This window comes from Anguilla anguilla, chromosome 17 (assembly GCF_013347855.1).
Source record: "Anguilla anguilla isolate fAngAng1 chromosome 17, fAngAng1.pri, whole genome shotgun sequence".
Classification (NCBI taxonomy): domain Eukaryota; kingdom Metazoa; phylum Chordata; class Actinopteri; order Anguilliformes; family Anguillidae; genus Anguilla; species Anguilla anguilla.
Genome location: NC_049217.1, coordinates 191724 through 218257, shown reverse-complemented (window position 1 = coordinate 218257; position 26534 = coordinate 191724). Strand labels below are relative to the sequence as shown.

At 42.5% G+C, this 26534-nt stretch overlaps 2 protein-coding genes across 2 annotated transcripts; one reads left to right on the top strand and one right to left on the bottom strand.

Moving 5' to 3' along the window:
* Window positions 1–344: 344 nt before the first annotated feature.
* On the top strand, window positions 345–10165 carry LOC118216245. Its single transcript, XM_035397320.1, has 3 exons — window positions 345–3724; window positions 5700–5795; window positions 6562–10165. Exons 1-2 carry the CDS (start codon window positions 2082–2084, stop codon window positions 5746–5748), a joined length of 1692 nt encoding a protein of 563 aa, XP_035253211.1. The 5' UTR covers window positions 345–2081; the 3' UTR covers window positions 5749–5795; window positions 6562–10165.
* A 1665-nt stretch (window positions 10166–11830) lies between these two features.
* Window positions 11831–23141, bottom strand: smim22 (small integral membrane protein 22). The gene is made up of 4 exons (XM_035397324.1): window positions 22982–23141; window positions 14642–14780; window positions 14324–14394; window positions 11831–12585 (listed from the first exon to the last, which is right to left on the bottom strand). Exons 2-4 carry the CDS (start codon window positions 14769–14771, stop codon window positions 12538–12540), a joined length of 249 nt encoding a protein of 82 aa, XP_035253215.1. The 5' UTR covers window positions 14772–14780; window positions 22982–23141; the 3' UTR covers window positions 11831–12537.
* Between the last annotated feature and the right edge of the window lie 3393 nt (window positions 23142–26534).

Genomic DNA, 26534 nt, shown 5'->3' with positions numbered 1-26534 from the left:
GAGGACCTGTGGAATGTAAGCATGCTCGTGGAAGTTGTCGATTGAACACTCACGTTCAATATACAGTCAGACTCATGTGTATTCATCAAATAACACGACAGTTAACGCAAGCCTCAAAAGGAGAGATCAGACTTTGAATGATTTTTGACCAAGCTACAGGCGACCCAACTCCTGTCGAATACGAATGAACCAAATGCGCACTGCGCACAGCTGGAACTGTTTACAAACAAACAGGACTTTCCTCAAATTAAATACTTAGAAAAACTATTATCTTACCTCAGACATACGGCTAGCCGCTGCTCCGGGTCAATCGGCTCTCTGAAATTACTCCTCTGCTTCTTCAAGCTAGGTGCCAGCTGTTGCAGCAGTGCTTCAAATTGTCCAGTGGACATCCTGAAGTACATTATGAAGCAGCTGTGGTACAGTTTAAGCTCCGGAACCTCTCTTTGCCAATATTGGGTGTACGTAGGTATTTCGTTTTTTTTTTCTTTTTATTAAGTAAAAGGAGCACCAGGTCATCATCGCTTGATGTTGTTTCCATTTTTTTTCAGTGGCACGATTTTTTTTAGAACCTTAATAATTTATTTGCAAAGTCGCGTCGCGCTTGATGTGAATAGTCAGGCGCGTCAAAATTCACCTCCAAATTATTCGCATTTTCAGTCATTTATTCGTCACGTCCCTGGTGTGTAAAGACCTTTACTTGAGTCCTTCAATTCTGTTGCTGGAAATGATTCCTGGGTTCCAGTGCAAAGTCTGTGGGAGTTGTGGTGGAAAAGGGGAAGCCGCCAGCCATTCACCCTTCTCTCCTGGTTCCAAAGCATGCAGCATGATCCTTGATGCAGTTCGCATGCTTCATGGGACATTCTCTGCAGGATGCGTCGGTCATGCGTAGTACTCTCCTGGTTCTTCGACCACCGCTAATCATAGGAGCGCTTTGGAGCGCCTCGTTCCTCCCATGTCCGGTAGCCAAGGGTATACGCGCCTAGCTCTGTTGCAGGCCTTGCAACCTCTTCCTGGCATGTGGACTCACACGAGAGGGAGACGGGAGAAAGGTGGCGAGTCCAGGGAGAGGAAAATGGAACAGAGAGCGAAACAACAGCAACCTCCATTTTAGTGCACATTTCAAATTTACAGTAAGCCAATACTGTAACAGGAAAGCTGTGGTGGGGGCGTGGTTAAATGAGTCACTGAGGTGGACAATATGGGCTTTGTAGTTTATGTCTTTTGTAGACCATGGTACCTACAGTACTATTCTGCAAAGAGCTTAGATATACCCATTTAGTGCAATAAATTAAATATTTTATTCTGCAACTGGTTTCCAAATAGGGTTTATCTTTCCCTAAATTCAGTGTTGTCTGACCTTGCTGGGGTACTTGCTAGGTAAAATATTTAAACTGTGATATCCTGACTAATGTGACATGCGTTATTAATATTGTGCTTTTGGTCCACAGTGCATGTTGACTTTGAAGTTCAGTGCTGCTTCAATCTTGAACCAGGTGTGGCGTGGATCGGGGCGTGGCCCCGCAGCGCCCCTCTCAGCCTAAACAGCGTAAGCTGAAACCGGACACCAGACAAGTGATTCAGGACCCGGGACAGCGCCGGAGTAAGAAGCCCAGCCGCAGGACCCTGGAGAGCGGCACGCTGGAAAATCACCAGCTCCCTGATTGCCAAGCTACACACCTGGAAGCACTAAGGAGACACAGCTGCCGCCACTCCAGGGAACTGGGCTGGGCACATAAAAGAGGGCGCCTAGCTCCCTTGGGGAGCGCCGTTAGTGAGTGCTGCGAAACACCACGTTCGCTCTGCTGACCTATATTCTCATTTTATTTCAGAATCTGGTTGAGACGCGGGAAGGTCACCATTCAAAAATTGAAAGAAGGACTTCTCTCTGCACCGTCACACCCAGTACGGTGCCACAGTGGTGGAGAATGCGGGCATAGGCACGGAGGAACAGCAGAAAAGCAACTAGCTACTCCGAGCTCAAGCTTTAATCTTGTTCTCGCAAGAAAAAAAAAAAAGAAAAAAAAAATCCTCCCCGTGGAGGATTTTCTCTTAATTGTGTTTTGTTTTGTAGTTGCGACATGGAGGACCTGTTGAAAGCGTTGGTGGAGGCTAACCTGGGGCAACAATATGCCGCCCAGGCTATGGCTGAACGGGTTGTCCGGCTCACCGACGCGGTCCAGGCTCGCCCCTCGGCTACCGTACCGCTCCCGCTCACAAGGACGAAGGCAAAGAACGTCCTCACAAAAATGACGGAAGCCGACGACGTGGAGGCCTACCTCCACACCTTCGAGCGGGTGGCTGAGCGCGAGCTCTGGGATCCCCGGGAAATGGCCGACATCCTGGCCCCCTTTCTCACCAGCGAATCCCAGCAGGCCTACCAAGACCTGGACACCATGGAGGCCCGGGACTACGACAGACTGAAGAGGGAGATACTGGCCAGAGCCGGGGTGTCCTCCACGTCCGCCAGACAGCAGGTCGCCACCTGGGCCTACCAACCAGGGGGCAACGCACGCAGTCAGATGGCAGCACTGTGCAGGCTGGTCACGCATTGGCTCCAACCAGACCACCTAACGGTGGAGCAAATCCTCAACCGGGTTGCCATGGACCGGTTCCTCCGGGCCTTACCATACGAAACGAAGAAGTTGGCGGGACAGCATTCTCCACAGGGGCCGGAGGAGCTAGTGGAACTGGTGGAGCAAGTGGAAGCCACGCATGAGATGCTGAAGGTAGGGCAGACTGAACGCTTCCCCTTCCGGGCCCGAACAGGAGACGACCGGAAGCCGACACCACTAGACGCGGCCCAGGCCCGGGCCCCAGGCGACCATGGCGGACATGCGTGGACACCACACTTTTCCCACCAGTCTGGAAGAGGAGGGAGAACGCCCACCCTGCTACCCACCTCCGGAAAGATGCCATCTGACGTGTCCATGCCCACCGACCCGGCCCCCGCACCAGCTCGCCTGCCTTACGGAAGAACCTGCTTAGCGGCGGAGCAGTTAAACCCTCACCAGGCGACCTGTCCCCTCCACTGGCCTGTGATCGTCGGTGGCCAACCCTGGAAGGTCCTCCTTGACTCCGGAAGTACAGTCACTCTGGTCCAACCCCGGGTACTCCCCAGCAGTCAAGCCGCCTCCTCCGACCGAATTTCCCTCACCTGCGTACACGGAGACGTGCACCAGATCACGGCAGAGGGCCTAGAGGTGCAGAGCGACAGGGGCTGCTGGGCGGTCACGGCCGGGGTGGTGCCAGAACTTCCGGTCCCACTACTGCTCAGCCGGAACTACCCTGGCTTTGACGCCCTATACCAGGCTGCCAGAACAATCCATGGAGGGGGCAGAAAAACCCAAAGCAGGGGAACAGGGAGGCAGCGGTCCCGACAAACCAAACCCCAGATCCGGCCATCAGGGGAGCCCTATGACGCTTGGCTGGGGGAACGTGCTACAGCGGGCAAGGTGGCAGAAGCGGATGGGGAAGGTGAGCAATTACCATTTATAACAAGGTCTGATCTCTTTCCCCAGGCACAGCTTAAAGGACAGTTCGGCACCGCGCAGGTCCAGGATGACCGGTTGCGACACTGTTGGGGCCAGGTTCGAGTCCTCGAGGGGGTGAAGAGGGGAGAGGGGCCCCTGGAAGCGAATTACTTCTCGGTGCGGAAAGGGCTCCTGTATTACAACACCACGAGAAGAGGAGAAGTCCGGGAGCTGTTGGTGCTACCCAGCCAGTACGTAGCCACCGTCCTGCAGCTAGCCCACACCCACATCCTGGGAGCTCACCTGGGTGTACAGAAAACCTTAGAGCGGGTAGCAGACCGCTTCCACTGCCCAGGAATGCGCAGGGTGGTGGAGGACTACTGCCGCAGCTGTGAGGCGTGCCAACGCACCTCCCCGGTAAAGCCACCGCCGGCTCCTCTAATCCCTCTCCCCATAATAGAAACCCCGTTCGAGAGGATCGGCCTGGACTTAATCGGACCCCTGCCCAAGTCAGCCCGGGGACACAACTACATCCTGGTCATCCTGAACTATGGCACCTGCTACCCGGAAGCTGTGCCCCTCCATGTCACCACCTCCAAACTTTGTTTTTTGCGCGTAGTACGGGGTTTCCCCGGTTGTACTACGCATGTTAATGATAATAAAAAGCCCGACTGGGTTAATTTTTCTAAAACCTCCGCTCTGTGTGTTCTCTGTGCTGCCCACCTGCACCGTCACACCCAGTACGGTGCCACACAGGGAAAAAGATAATCTAAAAGAGAGAAAATATGGCATAAATTCTGTCTGTGATATCAGATACTGGGGTTATTTGTGTTGTGTGTGTGCTTTTTTTTTTTTTTTTTTTTTTTACAATCAGCATTACCACGTAAATGTGAGTTCAGCCTCAGAGCATCATTTGGGTATGGCAGACTAAAAAACAACACAAAGCTTAATAAAATGTTAAGCATTTGCAGTTCCTGTTCAAAATAATCACACTTTCATATGCTAGTTACCAGTTAAAGCTAATTTCCTAGCACGACGCACCAAGTAGGGCTGCTAACCGTTCCATAAAAACAGCCTACAGAATCGTCACATAATCAGAAAGTTAAAAACATGATCTGTATATGGGTCGGTGAGGGCCCGTATCCCCACTGTGAACAACAGGTACTACCAATACTTTGCCCTGCATGGCTTCTCCACAGCCAAACACAGATATGGCGCAAGGAATGTTTATAATCCAATATGCAAATCACAAATGGCATGTGTTTTATATACCTCAGTTTCAGTATGGCAGTGAGTGGGAGAAGCCTGTCTCTGAGTCTCAGTGTGGCAGTTAGTGGGAGGCGCCTGTCTCTGAGTGGCAGAAGTAAGAAGCCTGCAATAGTTATGAATTAGCTAACTAAATTGATTGTAGCTAGCTAGCTAGCTAAACGTAGCTAACATTGTATAAATTATGCACAGTAACGTTAGATCAATAACGTAGTTGATACGCTTTAGCTACGTTTTGAACTAACGTTATGATACCTGTTTCCAATGACTTCAGTGTTACATTGCCTGATCATTTTTTGTTGTGGTAACCTAGCAAGATGACCCAAATTATTAAGAGCCACAATGTTTTTCCAGCAATGCATGCTACACAAATAAATAACCTACAGTAATTGCATTGGCTACACATGCTGCCCACTACTAGCCCCAGTTTGTGTCTCTAATCATCGTTTTTAAGCAATATCATAGAAAGAGTGCACTTTTTACACAGGAATGTGCATGAAACCCAGAACAGTTATGGATTATGCAGGGAATGTATGATGCTCAGCAAGGTGCAATACTGTCAACAGTTATCTGTTTGTGTCACTTGTTTTTCTGGTAGTGTAACGTCATTACATTTGAGTTTGGCCAAGTAACGGTTCGTTTCTTCGACTGGTAACCTCAAATAATACTGGCTAGACATAGATTTAACTAGCTAGCTAATGTAATTTACTTGTTATTTAGTTTGCTTGTTATCAGAAATAGTTTAGAGTGGCCAGAACAAGGCACATGCGCAGTAACGTTTGTTTATGTTGTTACCATTGAAAGCGTCTACATGTAAAGCAGATGCTTCCATGTTGGTGTGGTTTCTGATTTATTCAAGCCATTAACATCCCAGCATGCAGTTTCATTCTTGGTATGAATGGCTCCAGGAGACCCAGAGATGTCGCTACAGATCTGTATTTAACTATGGTTTCACTCTAGATCCAAGATGCCAGGAACCACGTCAACTAAGCACTACAGCTACTTGTGAGCAGGGACAAGGCATACCACTTTAACACTGGAGCCCAAGTTAATGAGGTGTGTATTCACATGGGATCCCCCTTCTGTGCCGGCTGATTGGTGTTAAACATGTCCTCATCAGTAATGGATGGGGCAGTGAGCCAATTACTTTATTCAGCTCACTTTAAAGACATCCAAATAGTGTTGAAATGCCAGGCATATTCTTAAAAAGGGTAGAATGAGTGTCTGTCTCAGATTCAGTGCTTGGGCTGCAGCTGGCCTCAGTTGAATGGGAATCCTGGGAGCTGCCTTCAATTTAGCCTGTTCATAGTAGCATCTTGCTCAAAGCTGCAATTGTATTGATCTTATGCAAGAGTGTGTTGCTTAAATTAAACCACATGGTGCAATTATTTGCAGAATTTTTTTTAGTGAGATTTTGGTATTTTGAGGTGTGTCACAACAAAAGTAATAAGCAATGAATGAAATGTATTGCTGTCTCTTGGTGACTTCTGTCATTTAAACATTGAGCCGTTGTACCATTTGTTTTTATTTCTCCCAGGAACTAATGATTTCAATTAGCAAGTTCCAGTTGTATAATGTGAGATGGACGTTTGTAATCACCTTTCATCAGAAACCATGCAATAATTGTTCATGCGATTGTGAACAAGGTAGTTAATGAGTGTGTTCCTGAAGCAGCTGATGGATGTAGAAATGTTGAACTGGCTGCCAGCGGGCTAATGGTGAGCCTGTCACACACCCCTACTGAAAATCACAATGCCTGCCCCCCTTCCTAAAATCCCAGCCTCTCACAACTTTCTGCTGTTTCTCTTTGTCTCTTCCCCAGAAAATGTCCCCCATGCCAGGAGACATGATGGTGAACTTCTACATCAACCTCAGCAAGCTGTGCCTGACTGCATGTCCTCCTGCCAGACACCGCCAAGGCATCACCATGCCCGATTCCCACACTCCCAAACACCGCCAAGGCATCACCATGCACCATTCCCACACTCCGAAAGGTCCAAACGGTGGAATGTGTGGTTCCGTGGCCCAATGACACGCTGGTCTGAAGTACGTGAAGGTACTTTTTCACGTGGACTACAACTAGACATGAAAGTGTTTGGCATGTTTGAAAATCGAAGTGTTTAATGGGGTGTTGTAGACACAACAGATGAATAAATTGTGTCAGTTCAGAACATGGCTTGCTAACGTGGCGTTTGCAAGCAACATTAGCAAGTAGGCTATTTAAAAAGTTGGTAAACAGTAGAACCGCCACAGCAGTGAGCTATTGTCAGTTTTTCAGAAAATCAATAAATCTGCCATCATTAAATGCATATGGCTCCCCATTAGTGATTTGTGCTAAGTATACTGTATGTATTGAACATTGTGATATAATTAGGATATCAATATTACATTACAAGGGAATAAAGTTATAAACACCTACTTAATGAAATGTCCACGAGCGGCTTTGCAATGAGATGTTGTTTAATGCCGTCATTTGCTTGTGCTTTTAAAGAAGGTAGCCCAGTAAGCACAAGCCCGAATATAAAATGAATATAGACGTCTAAAAGGGGTGGAAATATAGGTTGACATGATTTGGCATACACTACCGGTCAAGTTTTAGAACACCTCCATTTTTTTCAGTTTTTATTGAAATTTACACAGTTATCTCAATGTACTCTGAAACAAATAAACACAATGGACATAAAAAAAGAAATCATGGAATCGTTGTTTAACACAATTTATTCAAATTTTTTTGACTCATCAAAGTAGCTGAACACACTTGTGGCATTCGTTCTACAAAGGAAATCAAATATTGTTCGGAAAGATCTTCTCAACACTGTCGTAGAAGTTCCCACAAATGTGTTGCACTTGTAGATTGCTTTTCTTTCACCCTTCTGTCCAGTTCAACCCAAACATGCTTGATGGGGTTTAATTCCGGAGACTGTGTTGGCTATTCCATATTTGAAGCCTACCGTCTTGTTCTTTTCTTCTAAGATAGTTCTGACATAGCCTAGAGGTATGTTCTGGGTCATTATCTTGCTGTAGGATGAACCCCTGACCAACTAGGTGTGACCCAGAGGGTATTGCATGGCACTGCAAAATGCTGTGGTAGCCCTTTTGGTTCAGGGTGCCAGTCACTCTGTGCAAGTCGCCAACTCTGGATCCAGCAAAAGAGCCCCAGACCATCATGCTTCCTCCTCCATGTTTGACAGTTGGTGTCACACACTGAGGAACCATCCTTTCACCTACTTGACGGTGTACAAAAACCCTGCGTGATGAACCAAAGATTTATTTAGTCATTTTAGCAATGGCTTTAGTACTGCCACTCGACCTGTCAAACCTGCAGCTCAAAGTTTTCTCCTCTTGTTGAAACTGAGACTTGCTTACTTCAACCACTGTTAAGCTGTGCTTGAGGCTGTTGTCCTGTGAGCCACCTATCATGGAAGCTGTTGACTCTCAGCCAGACCTCTTCCTGTCAGAGTTTCCTCCAGTTTGTAAGTGCCTTTCGATGGTGTAGGAAGCTGTATTCACTGACACCTTGGCTTTCTTTGAAATTTCTCTAAAGAAAGACCTACACTTTTAAGGGTTATAATGGTCTGTCTGTCTTCCTTTGTAAATTGCCTGTTTACTGTAAACAGTCTGTTCCAACACAGATTTTATGCAGACAGAGGGTTTGTAAGTAATCAACAAAAGTTGGGAAACCTGTAGGACTTGTTTGCATCAACTTTCAAGGCTTAATTTACTTCCATTGCTGCAGAAAAGCTGTAAGTTGTCAACTTGTTCCCTGAAAAAGGTCTTTTTTATAACTCTGAAATGTACATTATTTTTCAGTTTTTGGTAACCTAAACTTTTTTTAACCTCTGGCAGTTTACCACTTACCTTTGTACCATTTCATGTCATTCACTGGACTTTAACTGCTTAAATGTCAATAAAATGGAGGTGTTCTAAAACTTTTGACCAGTAGTGGAAAGGAGTAGTTTAGCTCAATTTAACCGCTATCAAGTCAAGTTTTATTTTCATATGGATGGCTCCTAGCCAGCAAGAAAACTTTCATTGAGCCAAATGTAGCCAGTGAACGGAACATGTAGGTATGACATAATACAGTGTATGTTTGGTGAAAGAGCAGCGAGATTAGGTTGAAATGTGACCTGCTAGGACATAGGCAGGCTATATCAGGGTGAAACATGAACGAATTTGAGGTAAATAGAGCCAATCTAGTGCGGTTATGTGAAAATATCAGTCAGCGTATTTACATCTCTTCAGACGTTTAAATAGCCTACACTGTGGAATGATAGAGACAGTTCCCACAAGGATTGTGCAGTTGCAAAATCAATAGTTTTAATGTAACAGGCATTTATAAAATATTAGTAAAGAAATAAGCTTGCATAAGATTCACCTGAGGCGGTATTCAATCCGAGCCTGAATGGTCCCAAAGGCAAGTGCTTTACCAACAAGCCACCGACAGAGTAGCTACACTGGGAGCATATTTTTGGGCATAAGACAACATTATAAACGTTATAAACACCTACTTAATTAAATGGCCATGACTGGTTTTGCAATAAGAAAACAATATTAATGCTCATGCTTTTAAAGGAAGCAGCCTTTAAAAGCTTTTTCAGCTCTGGGTCTATTCCATATGGCCTGGCTGTATCCAAGTCGGCTGGAAAACTTTCACATTGCTAGATTTGGTCCACACGGATCTAGAATTGTACAGTTGCAAAACAAATAGTTGAAAAGTAATAGACAATTATTAGTTAATAAATAAGCATTCATAAGAAATCAAAAATTTGTCCGAGCCTCAGGTGGGATTCGATCCTATGCCACAACAGTTAAGGCAACGACATTACCAGTGAGCCAGCAACAAAGTAACTGCACTAGCCCTGAATTTTTTTGGTCAAAAATATGTTTCGTTACAGCTAAGTTAATATGTTAGAAGTCTTGTTTACGTTTTTTTAACGTAATTTATGTGTTTCTATATTTCGTTGTGGTCACTTTAAGAATCACAGGATGTCAGTAACAAGAAGTTATCTCATGTGACCAGTAATCAGGAAGTAAATGAGCATGAGCACGTTGTTTTATTGTATCTGAGCTATTCCAGCCACAGCTACAAACATCTTATGTCTTTGGTAGCATCGTGGGTATGTATTGATTGTTTTTATCGTTATCTACGATTGCAGATCATTATTTTGGGACAATGATACATTCTGTAAAGTTAGATGCTAGAATTCTACGGAGTTGCTATTGCTAATGACTACATTGTTCCTAGGTCATTGGAAGTTCATATAACAATAATTACAAATAAATAAATGAACAGGTAATTGATTACATGTAAAAAATATGATGCCATATACTACGTTTGAAGTGAAATATATAATAAATATATGCAACCTGTAACAGTACAAAACAAGGGGATTTAATTCATATTAAAGATTGAGTTGGTATATTTACATTGTGTATTTCTGTACATGTTAAAAGCAAGCATAGTGGATTATGTTTTTTGTAGCCTATGTTTCAGTTTTACCCTTCTTGCAACGTCAATAAACCTGTGGACAGGGGGCCAACTGTCTTCAGAGTCTTGATGTTAGGAAGGCATTTATCTGCCTGTCAACTTATATAGAGCGCATATACTGAGGACAGCACAATATATATGTCTATTTTGCATGTATATGTAATGTTTTGATTGGCTAGTGTAGTTAAATGTCTGTTACGGCCGGCTCGCAGAGCCGCAACAACAAAGTCCAAAGCACAAAAAACAAGACAGAAACTGATCTAAAAACATAAACTCAGACATTTATTAATCTAAAACACAAACTAAAACAAACAAAAACCCAAAAAGTTCACAAAATAAGAGTCTTCACAAAAACCTACCAAACGCAAACCACACAAAAGATACCCCAAAGAAGATCTCCCCAGCCTCATACTGCAGGGCTTATATTAGGCCACAGGCAGGTGGAGGCAATCAAGCAATTAAGCAATTAGGTATTACCTCCACCTGCACTACCCAGGCAAGCAAAGGCTGGAGATGTAACAATGTCCAATGGGAAGACACCGTTTGCGGGCTTGGAGCATTGTGATGATGTATGTAGGCAGGAGAAAGAAGAAGGAGAAAATGCAAAATCCCAGTTTGTTTGCGGCTTTGTTATGTGGCTGTGTGAAGTTGTTTGTGAATTCTGTCTGTTGAAATGGGGTCAGAAGATACAGAAATTAATGTTTTAAGGGCTGAAAATGTGTGGTCATTGTGGTTATTTCTGTTGGAAACCCTGAAAAGTGCCAAACTCTCGGTACTGTATAGGTATGGGGCATGCCGCCCCGCAAAGGCATAACTTTCCCTGCCAAGGCATAACCTGGCAGGATGGCATACCTGCCATCCCAATTTCTGTGCACATTAAATGGTGCCCTGTGTGAATAACACCAGTTCCTGACAGCCAGCGAGCGAGCGAAATGGAGACGAAATCGCTTGTAAAACTGTCCTGATATGTAGCGACGCCTGTCATAGAGAGACTAGCCTGAACTAAGCGAATTAACTAGGGGCGTAAACAACTCCTCGGGCGGTAAACAACGCTATTTTTGGACATTTTCCATTTGCGCTGCATGATGAGTGAGTAGCTAATCCTTCTCATTTCAAATAAATGGTTGCTAGCAACTACATAATTAATGCAAATAACATCCTATGTCTACAGCATTGTAGCATGTTAGCTGCTATCATGTCTCAAAACCACTATGCAAGACTACATATAGCAATGCTAACAGGTGCAAAGTAGCCTGCGGATCTCGACCAATAAAAAGTGTTTGGGGGCGGGACACGGCCACGAAAACTCACTCAACTAGAGACACACCAAACAAATATTTGAGGGGTGAACAACATCGCTGCTCAGTTCACTGTCGCTCGCGGCAGGTCAGGATAGTCTGATTGAAACAAATGCCTTTTAATCACTTTTTCCTTGCTCGCTTTATGTGAGGAACGGGTGTGACAGAGTGCTTCCCCTACAACGGTGATATCAACAAGGCAGTGATATCAGCAAGTCAGCCTGATATCAACAAGGTGATGTTATTTTATTGTTTTCCTCTCAGAACATTTGTACATACATGCACACATGCCCACAGACCGACTGTGCTTTCATAAAAAATTTAAACCATACTTTTATTTTGAAAGAATACACAAGGTACAATCATTGATTCCTTTTAACTTTTTTACCTACTTTATAGTGAAAAAGGTGTTAATTTTGTTATTTCAACAACACCCTTACAGGGTTCAAAAGTTTAAACCAAGAAAAATAAAATTTTCAGATGATATTCTAATTTCAAAAAGTAAAAGGAAAGTAAATTGGAATAAAATTTTAAAAAATGCAAAATATTTTAATAACAATAATCCCACATAGCAATTTTTGTTTCTGTGGTTGTGACATTCACAAAATGCTTCTCAAAATAAGTCTGATCTACTGCTCTCACTTCATATCAAAAACAGACATTTCTTCTTGGTCAGACAGCTTTTTCCCTGAGGAATTAGTCAGTGCATTAAAATTTTATTCATTTTATTTATTTATTAAAAAAAAAAGTTTTTCCCCACACAGATTAAAAACTTACAGAAAGTACAACTCAGAGGTTTTTTCATACATATTCATAAGACATTTTAAGTATAGCAGTTCCACCCTTGATATGGTCATTTCCAATGGCGTTGCAATACATAGTTCAAGGAGTGGGAATCAAAACTGGTGGTGAAATAGATTTTAACTGGTTCCATATTGTTGTTCTCTTATGTCTTCATATGCCAGGAGTTTGGCAAAGTTGAGTCAGGCCTCCTCTCCACTCCCTGCACCCTCTATGGCTCCATTGCTAAATTCTCAATGCCCACTTTTGTCCTATATGGCTGTGGGGGGGGGGGGTGGCATGGGAGAGAGAAACACCAGTGTAAATGCACAGAACACCATGTGGACCAGGCTGCCATAGGGTAAAGAACAGAATTTTCCCCAGTACTGTATCATGCTTAAAAATCTTACGAACCATAGGTCCAACAGACTTGCAATTTTTCATATGGAATATTTACCCCTGCTTAAATTGAGATGCAAAAAGTTCTATGTCCAAATATGACCAAATCAGAGTCACTCAGTGTGCAGTATCAACAAATTGGCATTCATGACAAAATAACATACCAAATTCTTATTTTAGCAGCATGAATTGCACATTACCAGTCACCAATGGTAATTCATTGCATTTTGTTAAGCATACATGGTCAAAGATGGCTAAAAGAGGCAAAGTGATACCATTATTAGTGCATGGGTGCATGAATGATGCCAATTCTATAAAACTATGATGTTCTACCTCGCCCGTCCAACCTGTTCTGCTAGGGAACGGCAGAGTCACCAGCATGCCCGCTGTGCCTCAAAAGAGGAACCCTGGAGCGCATCCTCAACTGCTGTTTAAAAGCCCTGGGTGAGGGGCGCTACCGGTGGCACCACGAACAGGTCCTGAAGACCATCACAGACACCATCTGCAGCGGGATCAGCCAGTGTAAGCGCCTCCGCCCAGTGAAGAAGACTATCGCTTTCCTCAGGGCTGGGGAGAAGCCAACACCATCTGCCAGGACCACCTCCGCTGGCCTGCTTGCAACAGCACAAGACTGGGAGCTGAAGGTTGACCTGGGGAGGCAACTCAAGTTCCCAGGAAATGTTGCTGTGACAAAGCTGAGGCCAGATATGGTGCTGCTCTCTGAGACTTCCAAGCAGGTTGTCCTCTTGGAACTCGCCGTTCCACGGGAGGACTGCATTGAAGAGGCCAACGAGAGGAAGAGGTATGCGGAGTTGGTGGAGCAGTGTGGCGTGCGAGGTGCAAGCCCATTGAGGTGGGACGCAGAGGTTTTGCTGGCCAGTCTCTCTGCAGGGCCTATAATATGCTAGGCATCATAGGGGCCAGCAAGCAAAGGGCCATAAACTTAGTCACCGAGGCGGCCAAAGTTGCCTCAAGGTGGCTGTGGATCAGGAGAGGTGATCCGTGGGTTCGGTAGTGCTGCCTGGACACAAGCTGAGACTTGATCAACCCCAGCTGGGTCGCCTGGGTGATGGTGTCTGCTTGTTGAAAGACCCGAAACACAGATGACTCCAGGTAACATCACTGATGATGTGTCCAAGTGCATTGCAAGATGTATTCTACAAAGTCCTCTCATCTTGATGCCCAGCAGACAAACAGTGAGAACATCCACAGGGCTTTGTGCAGATAAGTCCGTCACAGGCAAATTCAGTTTGACCATAAGTCTGATTTTGGGAAATATCATGCGATTCTCACGATCCTTTATTCTGACGCACATTCAATTTGGAACAAATAGGCTGCTTGGGTAGGCCACTAAGTCGCGATACAAGGTTGCTGAATATATTGTCCCAGGCCTACAGTTAGTTTATAGACGGCTGTTCATCTTCATTCCCTGAACTCTAACAGATGCTCAGCGGGGCCATATTCGCGGCTTGCACATATATTTACCTTTGAAATATGAAATAATAGAATCAACAATCATGACTGGGTGCTTGTTCTTCTTTTATCCATGCATTTCTGAGAAAGTGGAAAAGGAGGGAAGTTCATATCTTTATAAGAGCATTTTAAACACAGTGGCTTACCTTCTCTGCATCACAGCAGCAGCAACAGCAGCAGCGAATGAGGACCAGGAGAATGAGGAGCAGAACCATACCTTAAAGACACAAAGGGAGAGCTAAGCCTTCAGTGGTTAGGGCTGGAGGCACGCACTTAGGGATAGGGCTTAGTGTCAATCAAGATACTACATTTTGCTAATTGTTTTAGGGTTTTTTGGCTGCTAATAGTGTGACACCGATTCTAACATGAGTCACTCAACCAATAAGTATGCAACATTAGTATTTCTCTTTTTTAGTTTTACTTGTTTTCTAAAGATATGTGCATGTTTTTATATTTTTACTTACCAATGAAAATGAAAAAGATTGCAAAGGAGGCGATGTCCCAGTCAGACTGGAAGAAGTTTTTGGACTGCAGCCTTGTTAGGATGTCCTGCAGCTGGTTCTTTAGGTCTTCCTCAATGTTCTGCTGCGCCATGGCTGATACCTATTTCAGCACAAGTGCAAGCACAGCTGAAAACACGTCGTGCTGAATATTAAATAATGAGAGTTTTACTATCTGACCTTGAGTGTAGCTCATTATAGGACCATGCTTTTCTAAATTCAGGGATGTGTATTACTTACAAAAAAGATCTGACTTAAAAGGAGAATGAAACCTACTCCACATCTGGCACTGTGGTGTTATGAGCCTGGCAGGGCAGGTTAAAATAGAGCAGGCATATTCTGCCCTGAACACTGATCCTGCATCAGTTTCCCTTATTTAACATAGTGTTCAGGTAAGCAGATTCTGAATTGGCTGTCCGGGAAAAGTTGTGGTTCACTAATGTGCCTTCACTACTATAATGACACAAGCCCCATCTATAATTGTTTTATAAATTGAGTGTTTGTGCAGGGCCTACAGTAAACAAGCTAACTAGTTAAATATAAGAAGTTGTGCTGGAACTTTGATGATAGAATGCTGGTTGGTTGTATAACAGATAGCGTGATATGTCTATGCAATTTGAAAAAACGAATGTTTCTTTCGTAGGCTACATAGCCTACCTCCTGATTACAATAAGTCTACAGTAGGGTTATTTATAGGCTTTTTGGTGCTGCTCAAGCACCAGAAGCATGTGTTTTTTTAAAGAACAACACAGAGACTTGACTAATAAGCTTCTGACTGAAAACATTAAGTTTATGCTTACTTTACTGTTCCATAGAATAGTGCGAATTGCGAACAGAATTGACCCTTACACTGTAGACAGTAGACTACCACTACGGATGGGCATTTTCATTTTTTTTTTGTGGTTGACGACTAACAAGAATTTCAGTCGATTAGTCGACTATTCGTGACGTCATCACCCCGCCCCTGTGACGTCATCACCCCCCCAACATAGACCATTAACCGCACGCAACTACCATGAAACAAAGTTACCAGTACATGAATATAGCTACAACAGGTGCTATTTAAAATTATTATTGTATTTTTCCAAATAGGCCAAGTGCTACAGTGACCAAACAAAAATAAGTCTTACCAGAGATGACAAAACGAAAATGGCTACCAGTACACATAACTACAATAGGTGCTATATGAAATAAATATTTTTATTTTTTCAAAATAGGCCAAACATGCTACAGTGACAAAACGAAAATAAGTCTTACCAGTAGGGGTGGGCGATATGACGATATTAGATTGTGAACGATTAAAATGTCTCCACAATCTGCCTTTCCAGAGAGATCGGGAATATCGGGCTACAGTGAAACTGCACATTCTATCAGTTGCACTGACAACACTCATACACAGCATCCAACGTTGTTTTCTCAGCCAAACCTAAAATCACACTATTCGCTAGTCCCTGTAGCGCCTCCCCTAACAGACACACCAATAAACCAATAATAGCAAACAGTACATAGCGCCTTGGATTTATTTTCCTCCCCCTTTTTTATTTGACAACATAGCGGCATGGCTGACACCACAGAGGAGTTGGTCCCGAAAAAAAACGTGACGTCTGTGATATGGGACTGGTTTGGGTTTTCCAAAACCGACACGGCACAAAACATCGTTATTTTCAAAGTTTGCAAAGAGAATGTTCGCACATTGGACGGCAACATGACAAACCTTTTTAATCACCTCAAGAGAAAGCACCCCAAATGGCATGGGGAATTGTTTTGGAATTGTTGAATGTTAGTACTTTGCAGAATTGCACTTGATTAAAATCTGGTACTTTGGCCCAAATGGTCTCTGTTATTCTTTTTCTTTTAGGTTTTGTTTCCTTGAAGGGAAATATTTTCTTGAATAGGGATATTAGTTTGATTGCACTGTTCATTAACTTGCAAAATAGTCTTAAAAACCAACATGAAAAAGAATCATGATCATATCGTGGATCGTGATCATGCCTGAAAAAAATTGTGATGATATTTTTGCCATAACGCCCATCCCTACACCAGAGATGGCAAAATGAAAATCAGTCCTACCAGATTACTTATTATAAAGGAAAACCAGCATGTCAATGTGTTCTGGGGATAGGCGTGTGGGCAGCCTGTTGACAACCTGTCCGTGATGGCTACACTCTTGGCAGCATTCAGATTAGTTAGCAACGTAGCTGCTTCCTCGTACTGGTTTTCAATTTGGCTGGTAATAGTCTTTTGTGATGGCACAGAGTATTCCGGTTCAACAAATTCCATTAACCTACGAAAGCCAGCTCCCTCCACGAAACTTAACGGTAGCATATCGCCAGAAACCATTGAAGCGACTAGCTGGGTGATTTGTTCTTTTCAGCTGTTATCACATTTGCGTTTAGCTCTAACAAAATCAGTCATACTTTTCTGTTGTTCGTCTACTTTGTCTTTGAGTTTAATACTTCGGTGCCGAAGTTGCAAATGACTCCGCATCACACTAGTAGAACCGTGGTAAGGCAGCTTCATCCCACACAACGTGCACTCTACTTTGTTCTCAACTTGGGTAAAATGATGCCACACTTCGCTCCGCCAAGCACTTTCTTCTATGTTACAGGTAGTTTCTGTCTCTCTGCTCCACCCACCTAGCTGTCCACTGCCGTTATAATGTGATGCGTGTGCTACACGTATTAGAGTCTGAGCGGAAACAAAATCATGAATAGTTTCTCGGTCGTGTAAAAAAAAAATCTATAATTATTGATATCAGCTAGTCGACGTCACTGCCCGAGTCAACTAATCGATTAGTCGAATAATCATACCCATCCCTAACTCCTACATGTGAAATAACTAAAAAAAAACATCAATTGAAAACATCTGGCAGTAGAACTAGTAATAGGCAAAACCTAACGTGGGGTAAAATGTAACAGACCATTTAGGTAGATGCATCGAGCTTGAACAATGCATTTCAGCTTAAACCATTACCATTTCTTTGTCTCCAACAACGGCGGGAGAGTTCAATAAATATTTCAGGAGATACTATATATTTTGGCTACAGTATTGTGTGTGTATGTCAAAGAATCCAAATGTATGTAATCATAAACAGTCTTTTAGTGACTAACAGATCACATAGTTTTTATATCGCTTACTAGCTAAACCAAACAGGGTTGCAAGCCTGTTGTCAGTCAAAAATTAATTAACCAATTGATTGGATTTTTTTCAACTCAGACTGGATCTTTGTACATTTGTGTAATGGTGTGTAATCATAGCAAAGGGATGTACATTTTTTTGTATTAAAAAATGATTAATCTATCTCAAGTAATATTTTCAGAACTGCCAAATATGAAAGTTGTTATTTCCCCACTCTCCACTAGCCTACTGCAAATTTATTTCTCAGACCCACATAGCCTACTTCTGTATTAATTTAATTGAAGTGACGACAAGTCGAGAAGGTCGTGTCTCGCTGTTGATGTGTCCCTTAGAATGTGGAGAATATACGCATCAAATTTTCAATGAGGGAACAGTTACCTCGGTCAATAATTCAATTCTTTCCGAGTCATGTATATTGGGACAATGACAATAATCCAATTAAATCTCATTTTTGGCCAAATCAAGCTATTAATATAGCTCAATTTCAACTGTGCGTGTAAACGTACTGAGTGGCTCAGAATGAAGATACTCCGGTTTCCCCCCCCCCAAAGACATGCAGGAAGGCTAATTAGAGACTCTAAATTGCCCATATGTATGAGTGTGAGTGAATGGTTTGTGTGCCCTGCGATAGATTGGAGGCCTGTCCAGGGTTTATTCCTGCCTCTTGCCCAATGCATGCTGGGATAGGCTCCAGCACCCCTCGCAACCCTGCTCAGGATAAGCGGGTATAAATAATGGATGGATGGGTGGATCTTATTCTGTAGGACTCAGAAACAAAATCGGCGCCTGGAGAGTAATTAGTTCAGTGTGAGCTAAAAAGTTCTGTTCAAAATGATTTAATTTGGCCAGGGTAAATTCGTAGTTTTGAATGGACTTCAGTGGGGAAATTAGCTTTTTGGCACCAGACGCTTACTAAAATGCAATACCTCGAGTAACTGTAATGTTTCTTATTTCAAAGAAATAAAAACATATACGGTTTGGAACTTCACACTAGCTACTTTATTGTACCTACAATAATGCCACATTCTCCCTGCCCCCACTCCCTAATACTTTCTGTATCTACATGTTATATACAGATATTATACTGCTACCCACTGGTAACACATAAGTAAATACTTGTCATAACACTAATCAATACAGTAACTACTGAGGTTTATGAGTTTCACCAAGAATAGAAATCCCTGGTCCCCTGGCAGCAAGCTCGTTTTCACTCAACAGCAGGCACGTGCACAGATAGACCTCAAGCCCCCCCTTGAGGTCTATCTGTGCACGTGCCCTTTTGCCCTCTCACTCGACGAGTGCCCTTTTGGTCGATGGTATTTATAATTTGTATTTAATATAAAATACAAATGATAAATACCACCAACCATAATATAATTATTATATATTATTAATAATTTTATAATATATGCACAGGTCCGCAGTTTTAGCGTCATGCGTAAATCGCAACCCCTCAGCTGCAGTACAGGGCGCTGCTATTTTGTCTTGATCAACACAGTTGCCCACTTGTTATGGATACACGCTGCTGTACTGACATCCGTAGATAACAGGTAACAATACTGTGAATTTCCTACTATGTACTCTTTTGCAGTGTCATAAAACAAAATCACAGTTGAAACAACAGCACTGCTCAAAATAGAATAGACCGGTTTATATCGGATTTGCCAACTTTAGACTAGGTTAAGTTATCCTATAGGCTACTAGCCCACAAGCAAGCTAATATAGCAAATTATGGTTAATGATAATTAATGAAAATAGCCCCTTTGTCAAGCAAGACAACTTACAAATAGGCAATGTTTGAAGCATGTCGCTAAGATGAGTGATGTTGTAAGTGTCCCCTTTTCTTTAGTAATGCCACGGACAGTAGTCCGTTTGTTTAGCTGGCTGTTTCAAATGGGTGGTAGTGGCACGCTGCTAATTTTAAAAATGCAACCAAAAAAATGCAGTAGCCTGCTTTTTCATGTTATAGATTACTCAGAACTTAAAAAGGGAAATAGGACACGAGAAGAAACACTGAAAAAGGATTGGTTAACATTTAATTGTTTTCCTTAGTAATGTTTACTTAATTGCTGTTAAAACCAAACATATTTGCATGAATGAAAACCTTTATTGCCCCGAAGGGAATTTTGCTTGCACACAATGAGCGATACAATAAACATATAACAAAGTAACAATAACAGACAGTAATCATAAACAAGTCATACATTTCAACAGTGTTTCCACTATATTTCTGGGTTTACATTGGTTACTTCAGAGAAAAAATATGTTTATCTTTTCAGTTTACCATTAGGTCTGATATTTATTTATTAATGTTTATTTTAATGTTGCTATCTTTCATATTTTTTTATTATCTGCACTTTTCGGCCAAGTTTTCTAGCTCTAACTAGTCCTACAGTTTTTGCACTACATTCAAACTTTTTACACCAAAAATGACCAACTAGTTCCAGACATTATTGCTTGTATTTAGATTTTTTGAAATATTCAACTTTTTGTGAGCAATTTTTGTGGTCACTCCATAGGGGGTCACTCGTGGACCTTCAGTGTGACACACTTCCAGCGGCACAAGATTTTTAAGCACAGCTTTATCGCCTAACATTACTTTAGCTAACCCTAACATGTTAGCGTTTCGCCTACTTTAGCTAACATATCGCGTACGGATGCTATCCTGCACACGAGTAGGAGCTACGGACACACAGCTACAACCTGCGTACGGATGCTATCCTGCACATGTGAGTAAGAGCTAATGACACACAGGTATACCACCGATACAGATGTATGGACACACGGATGCTACAACCACCGATACAGATGTAGGACAACAAATAACATTACAGAGGTGAGGACATGCCATAGCTAGCTAGCTATATAGGTAGCCAAGTTTTACTCATGACACTTTTGGGATATGACTAATCCCTGGAACATAATCGCTACTTGCTGATCCCCGGCTGTATATGTAACACTACGGTACGCCGTGGGTCTGGACGGTTTCGTGCTTCTTCTGAGCTATGCGCCCTCACTGAAATGCATTGAGGCTTGAGGACAGTGCCAGTTGGAATTTGAAGCAAGCCCACACAATTCCTTCAGGAATTGTAACCTTTCTAGTTTTACTAAACTGTATGTGACATCTGTGTGAAATGCTGTTGTAGTGTTGTGGGGGATACTATCTGTAGAGCATGAACTTGTCTGGATAACTTTATTGGGTCCAAAAATGAATGATGTATTACTTTAAGGAATTATGTTTCAGAAGACCCAAAACAGGGCCCATATTATGAAAATAGTGTGTGATTATGAATGCGGTGTCATGTGGCAATCTCAGGATGAAAATAGTGGGGATGGTGCGTGGGAGGTGGAGGGTGCCCTTTTTTTCCAATTGAGCCCCTGCCCCCCAAAATGTCTGTGCACGGCCCTGCTCAACAGTTGTGAACATGCGCAGTAGAGGCCGTTTCCCAATACTTCCTAGGCTTCATTGACTGGCCACTCCTAGGCTTGGGCCACACCGCTTACCTCACATGTGGGTGACGGCTACCTCGCTGAACTGCTGCAGCTCGCACGCATGTGTGTGTCCACACCGCCAGCGTTGCTGCTGCGGCGCTGCTACTGCCGGCCCTATCTTTCTACATTGAGTTTGCCTTTGATAATGGCCATCAATAATGGAATGTTTGATTTAATTTCATTATAAATTTAATTTATATTTAGTTTAGACAGAAAAAAGTTAAGAAGCGTGTGCTCAATTATTGAAGAAGGAGGAGGAGGAGGAGGAGGAGGAGGAGGAGGAGGAGGAGAAGGAGAAGGAGAAGGAGAAGGAGAAGGAGAAGGAGAAGGAGAAGGAGAAGGAGAAGGAGAAGGAGAAGGAGAAGAAGAAGAAGAAGAAGAAGAAGAAGAAGAAGAAGAAGAAGAAATAGAAATGAATGAATGAATGAATGAATGAATGAATATACAGCAATCCCTCTTCACTTGGCCTGGCTCGGTTTAAAAGCCATTTCCATGGGGGGAATAATAACATGCAATTGTTAAAATGTTTTTTTTTTTTTAAATAATAATTTGATATTTTTTTCTTGTCTGTGACATATTCGGATATAGCCTAGACATATATATAGTGAAAGGTGTCGGTTACGTAATGTTGCTGGTATGATGATATGACTGATATGACTATCAACAGATCTTTTCACTGTCTATTTTTGTTGAGAACCGCGCCCATCGCGCGTGAAAAATAGGCCCCACGCCGAAACTCTAGATGACGCGTCGCAGCAGCAACGCTGGCGGTGTAGACACGCATGCATGCGAGCCGCAGCAGTTCGGCGAGGTAGCCGTCATGCACAGGCGAGGTAAGCGGTATGGACCAGGCGTTACCCTCTCCAGTTCCTATGTACGCTCTATGACGGCAAAAGCTCCAGGTTTGCCGTATGGAAAGGGGGAGACTATCATCCACACTGCATATTACGCGAGTTATTTTGATATAAAGAATTTCAAACACAAAATGTCTATCATGATTTGTGAATCGTGATGATTCTGCGTTTTAACCTCGATGCTGTAAACCGGCTAATTCTACAGCGCAGGTACAAGGAGTACATTTTTTGTATCACAAAGCCGGAAGTATCTTGAGTTTCCCTAAGACCTAATTAAATAGATAAACATGTAATTTCACTTTAAATCACTTAAATAACTTTTTCTGTTGATGTTGATTTTCCTATCCAGTAAACATGTCCCTTCAAAATTACTAAGCTATATCAAAATATATTTTGTTTATTATGTATTTATTTTTTCGTTTGGGATTTGCCCAAGCAGTAAAAAATTCGAATGCGCAGTCGAACGCGCAAGAAGGAAGCGCAAGAAACCAGATAAATGGCTTGATTCGTGACTTAACATGTCCAAGGTTGTATAGTTCTACACATTACGCTTTTACGTATACCCAGGACACCTAAAAAGGGCAGTTATTTATTCTCGAAGTGAAGGAATTAAATCGATGTGTTCGGCTAAAACGGAGACAGAACATAAAGGCTATAAACCTACTTGTGCGAAGTGAACTAGCGTTAAGTTTTCTTAGTTTTCTTTTCTTTTTTAAACTCAAAGACAATGAGTTGTATTATCACAATTATTCTTGTTCTTCTTCTAATATTTTGGTTTCTCAGCTAAGATGTATATATAAAATAACTCAGATTTACTTACCTGAGACTGTTTCTATTTTTCTTTAAATGTTTTCCGGTAGCTCTAAGCAACACCTGACCTGGAGACACAAAAATGAGAGTGCATATGCAAATAAGGCACACACGTGTGTAGCCTGCTTGCTGCACTTGTACCATAGAGCGTAGCCTACAAAGGGACTGGAGAGGGAGGGAGGGGCCAGGCCATAGAGCATACCTAGGAACTGGAGAGGGAGGAGAGAGGGAGGGGCCAGGTGGTGAAGCCCAGGAAGTAAAAGGAAACAGCCTCTATTGTGCATAAGTAAGGGAAAAAGCGCTTGCTGCCCATTGAAATAATGTAGAAAGCCAAGGTAATTTAACAACCAAAGAAAACCTCATTGGTCCATTTTTTGTGATTATGAATTTTATTATGTACAGCAGTGTCTGAAACCATGGTCATTTTGGTCCAGAAGTCTTGGGAAAATATTTATAAAAAAGTGTATATTTTATTACATAATGCATTTTTTCAATCTGCTTTTCATATGAAATGTAATAGTCGTCAATCAAGTTTCAAAATACCACCCAGGACGTTTTATTTTTCCTTCAAAAGTTTGATATTCCATGTTCAATTTAATGGGAGCTCCAATGTTTTGCCTTCAACATGTGCAGTACAGGCTTACTTCCGGGACTTCACAGATTAGCTGAAGGCATGCTGGCCTCTCTAGTTAAATATGTATGTCTATGCTTGCTGCCTGGAGGTACAGAATAGTGTTAGCCAACCTAAGTTGTGAAGCCCTAGGACCAATATATGAAGGACTAGACACTGACCTGCCACAACCCATAATCCTTTGCGTTTTTTCCCCAGGAAGTATTCAACCATGGGAGCTGAACCAAGGGGCTGTCACGTGACATTACACAAGCTAACATACACAAATACCCCACACACACAAATTTGTATTCTGTTCATGTGTTTATTGTTTGTTGTACTCATGTTTTTGCAATATGTATATATATACGTCATGCCAATAAAGCTTATTTTAATTTGAATCTTCAGATAAAGAGATCTGACTAATCGGCGCAATTTTACAACACAATGTAACACATAACGGCGCAACGTAACCCGGGAGGGAATAGGGGGGATGAAATTTGGAGGGGGGGATGAAATTTGGGCTGCATCCGAATAGTCAAAAAAAAATACGTCCTATGTCTTTTCCTAACCATTTTTCCTTGACCTCGATGGAAAACGTCATGAGGTCAAGGAAAGATGTGAACGAGAATTCATAAGGACTTAAGGAAAAGACAACCGCGGTGCTAAGAGAATCCGACTGCACTTACACTAGGCTACGTAATTATGTGATGGCGGATGTTATTAACATGAGTCTGCTGTGGTGAAACTACAATGTTCCGAAGATGGACTACTAAAAGCGCATCTTAGATACTTCACCCCGCGCATTCTTACCGTGTTGTTTCATGGAGGCTATATAAATTTGGAGAACCCGGTGAAAAATATTTCTTCATTACCAAGGTTGGAATTGAAATAAAAAAAGGAATATAGGCTACCAGTCACAAAAGTGAAATGAAATGGTTGTCACATTGAGAATGGTTGCTCACGCTCACCGTCCTGTCCACTCATATTTATCGACATGAATCCCAATTAGTATGATGTATGAAAATAATTAATTAATGCAAGATAGGCATAGCATGTGAGGCCTACAAATCTACTACTGTACATATCATCATTCATAAGTTTCAAACATGAATTAAAAACATAATCTGGCTAAAAACGGATCATTTCCCTTTTTCTTGAAAGACAGACTTCTGTGTTATGGTTAATATGCTGATTATGATCTGATTATAAGCCCATGCATATAATAGCTTAAGAACCACCACACAACTCAGTCATGTTGATCGTTTGTTTTCATGAACGGCCGAATGGTGCATCGCTTCAAATGTTGCTGCCGTAAGGAATTGAGGGACGGAATTATCTCCTTTCCTTTCGTAAAGGACGGTCCAGTGTGCCCTATGCTAAAGGAGATAAGAAAGGAAGCACTGAAGCACCTTTCCTTAGCATTTAGAGAATTCGACCAGCTCTTATCATGGCTGCCACTTAGATACTTCCGGGTCATTTCACTCAGTTAGGAACCTTCCTAAGCAAAAAAGACTATTCGGACCAAGCGGCCAAAACCAGACTTCGTTTTTGAAGCTCATTCCCTGGTCTTGTTGTTCCTGGTTGCTTACTAGCGCCATTACGGTTGGCTGCAGTATAGGTGTTTTCATATCCGGTTTCCAAGTCTACGGTACAAATGCGGTCAAAATACAAAGTCAATAATTTTTTCTCATGAGAACAAATAGTCACAATATGTGTATTTTATTCGTCTTATGACTGTCCATGGGTCGATTTCATGATTTATTGTGTCATTTGGGCACTGTTATAATATTTGTTGTTGACCAATGAGGTACAGTTTGTGTCACTTCCTGATTACTGCAAAGGACTAAGCTACAGTAGAGGCTACAGTCTATGGTCACTGGGGTGGGCGGTGGCGCCTCTTGGCCTTGACATTGCGGCTCCAACCCAAGCGGCCAAAACCAGACTTCGTTTTTGAAGCTCATTTCCTGGTGTTGTAGTTCCTGGTTGCTCACTAGCGCCACTACGGATGGCTCCAGTATAGGTGTTTTCATATCCGGTTTCCATGTAAGTCTACGGTACAAATGCGATCAAAATACAAAGTCAATAATTTTTTCTCACAATAACAAATAGTCATAATAGGTGTATTTTATTCGTCTTATGACTGTCCATGGGTCGATTTCATGATTTATTGCGTCATTTGGGCACAGTGCCAATATTTGTTCTGGACCAATGAGGTACAGCTTGCGTCACTTCCGGATTACTGCGCAGGACTGAACTAAAGTAAGGGCTACAATCTGTGGTCACTGGGGTGGGAGGTGGCGTCTCTTGGCCTTGACATTGCGGCTCCGACCACGGTCCACCTGTGCGAAGTCAGAAAATGCAGGCATCCCATTTTGTAGTGGTTTCATTATAGCGTGTGCTATTTACAGCTGCACTAGACGACCATAAAATAATCCTCCTCTGAAGTTTTGTGGTAGCCGAGTCATTTTTACTATTTCCTTTAGCCCACTTAACCAAATAATTCGTTGGCAGAAAGCGTAATCAGCTAACGCTTATTTGCTATATGTGGTAGTCCAGTAGCCTATGCTAAAACAGTTCGCAACTTCGGCTACCAAGCCATTTGACTAGCTAGCTAACCCTAACCGGAAAATATTCCATCTGTCAAATGTGTTTGACGGCTTGTCAGTCGTGTACATTACGTAAATGTCTACCTGGGCTAGGCTGCACGAATGTGACAAAGCTAGAAGCTAGCAAGAAAATAATATTAATTAGAAATTCAATGTACATTATTTTTGTCTTTATGCAACAGGTGCAAAGTGCGTTGTCATATTTACACGCCTGTAGATCAGTTATTAAAATACTTGGTAGATTTGTTAAACACCGCTGACAGTGTCAATTTTTATTCGGTAGAAAGTGACTTGCGAACGATCGGTCAGCTAGCGTCACCCAGCAAGTGAACACCACAAACGAC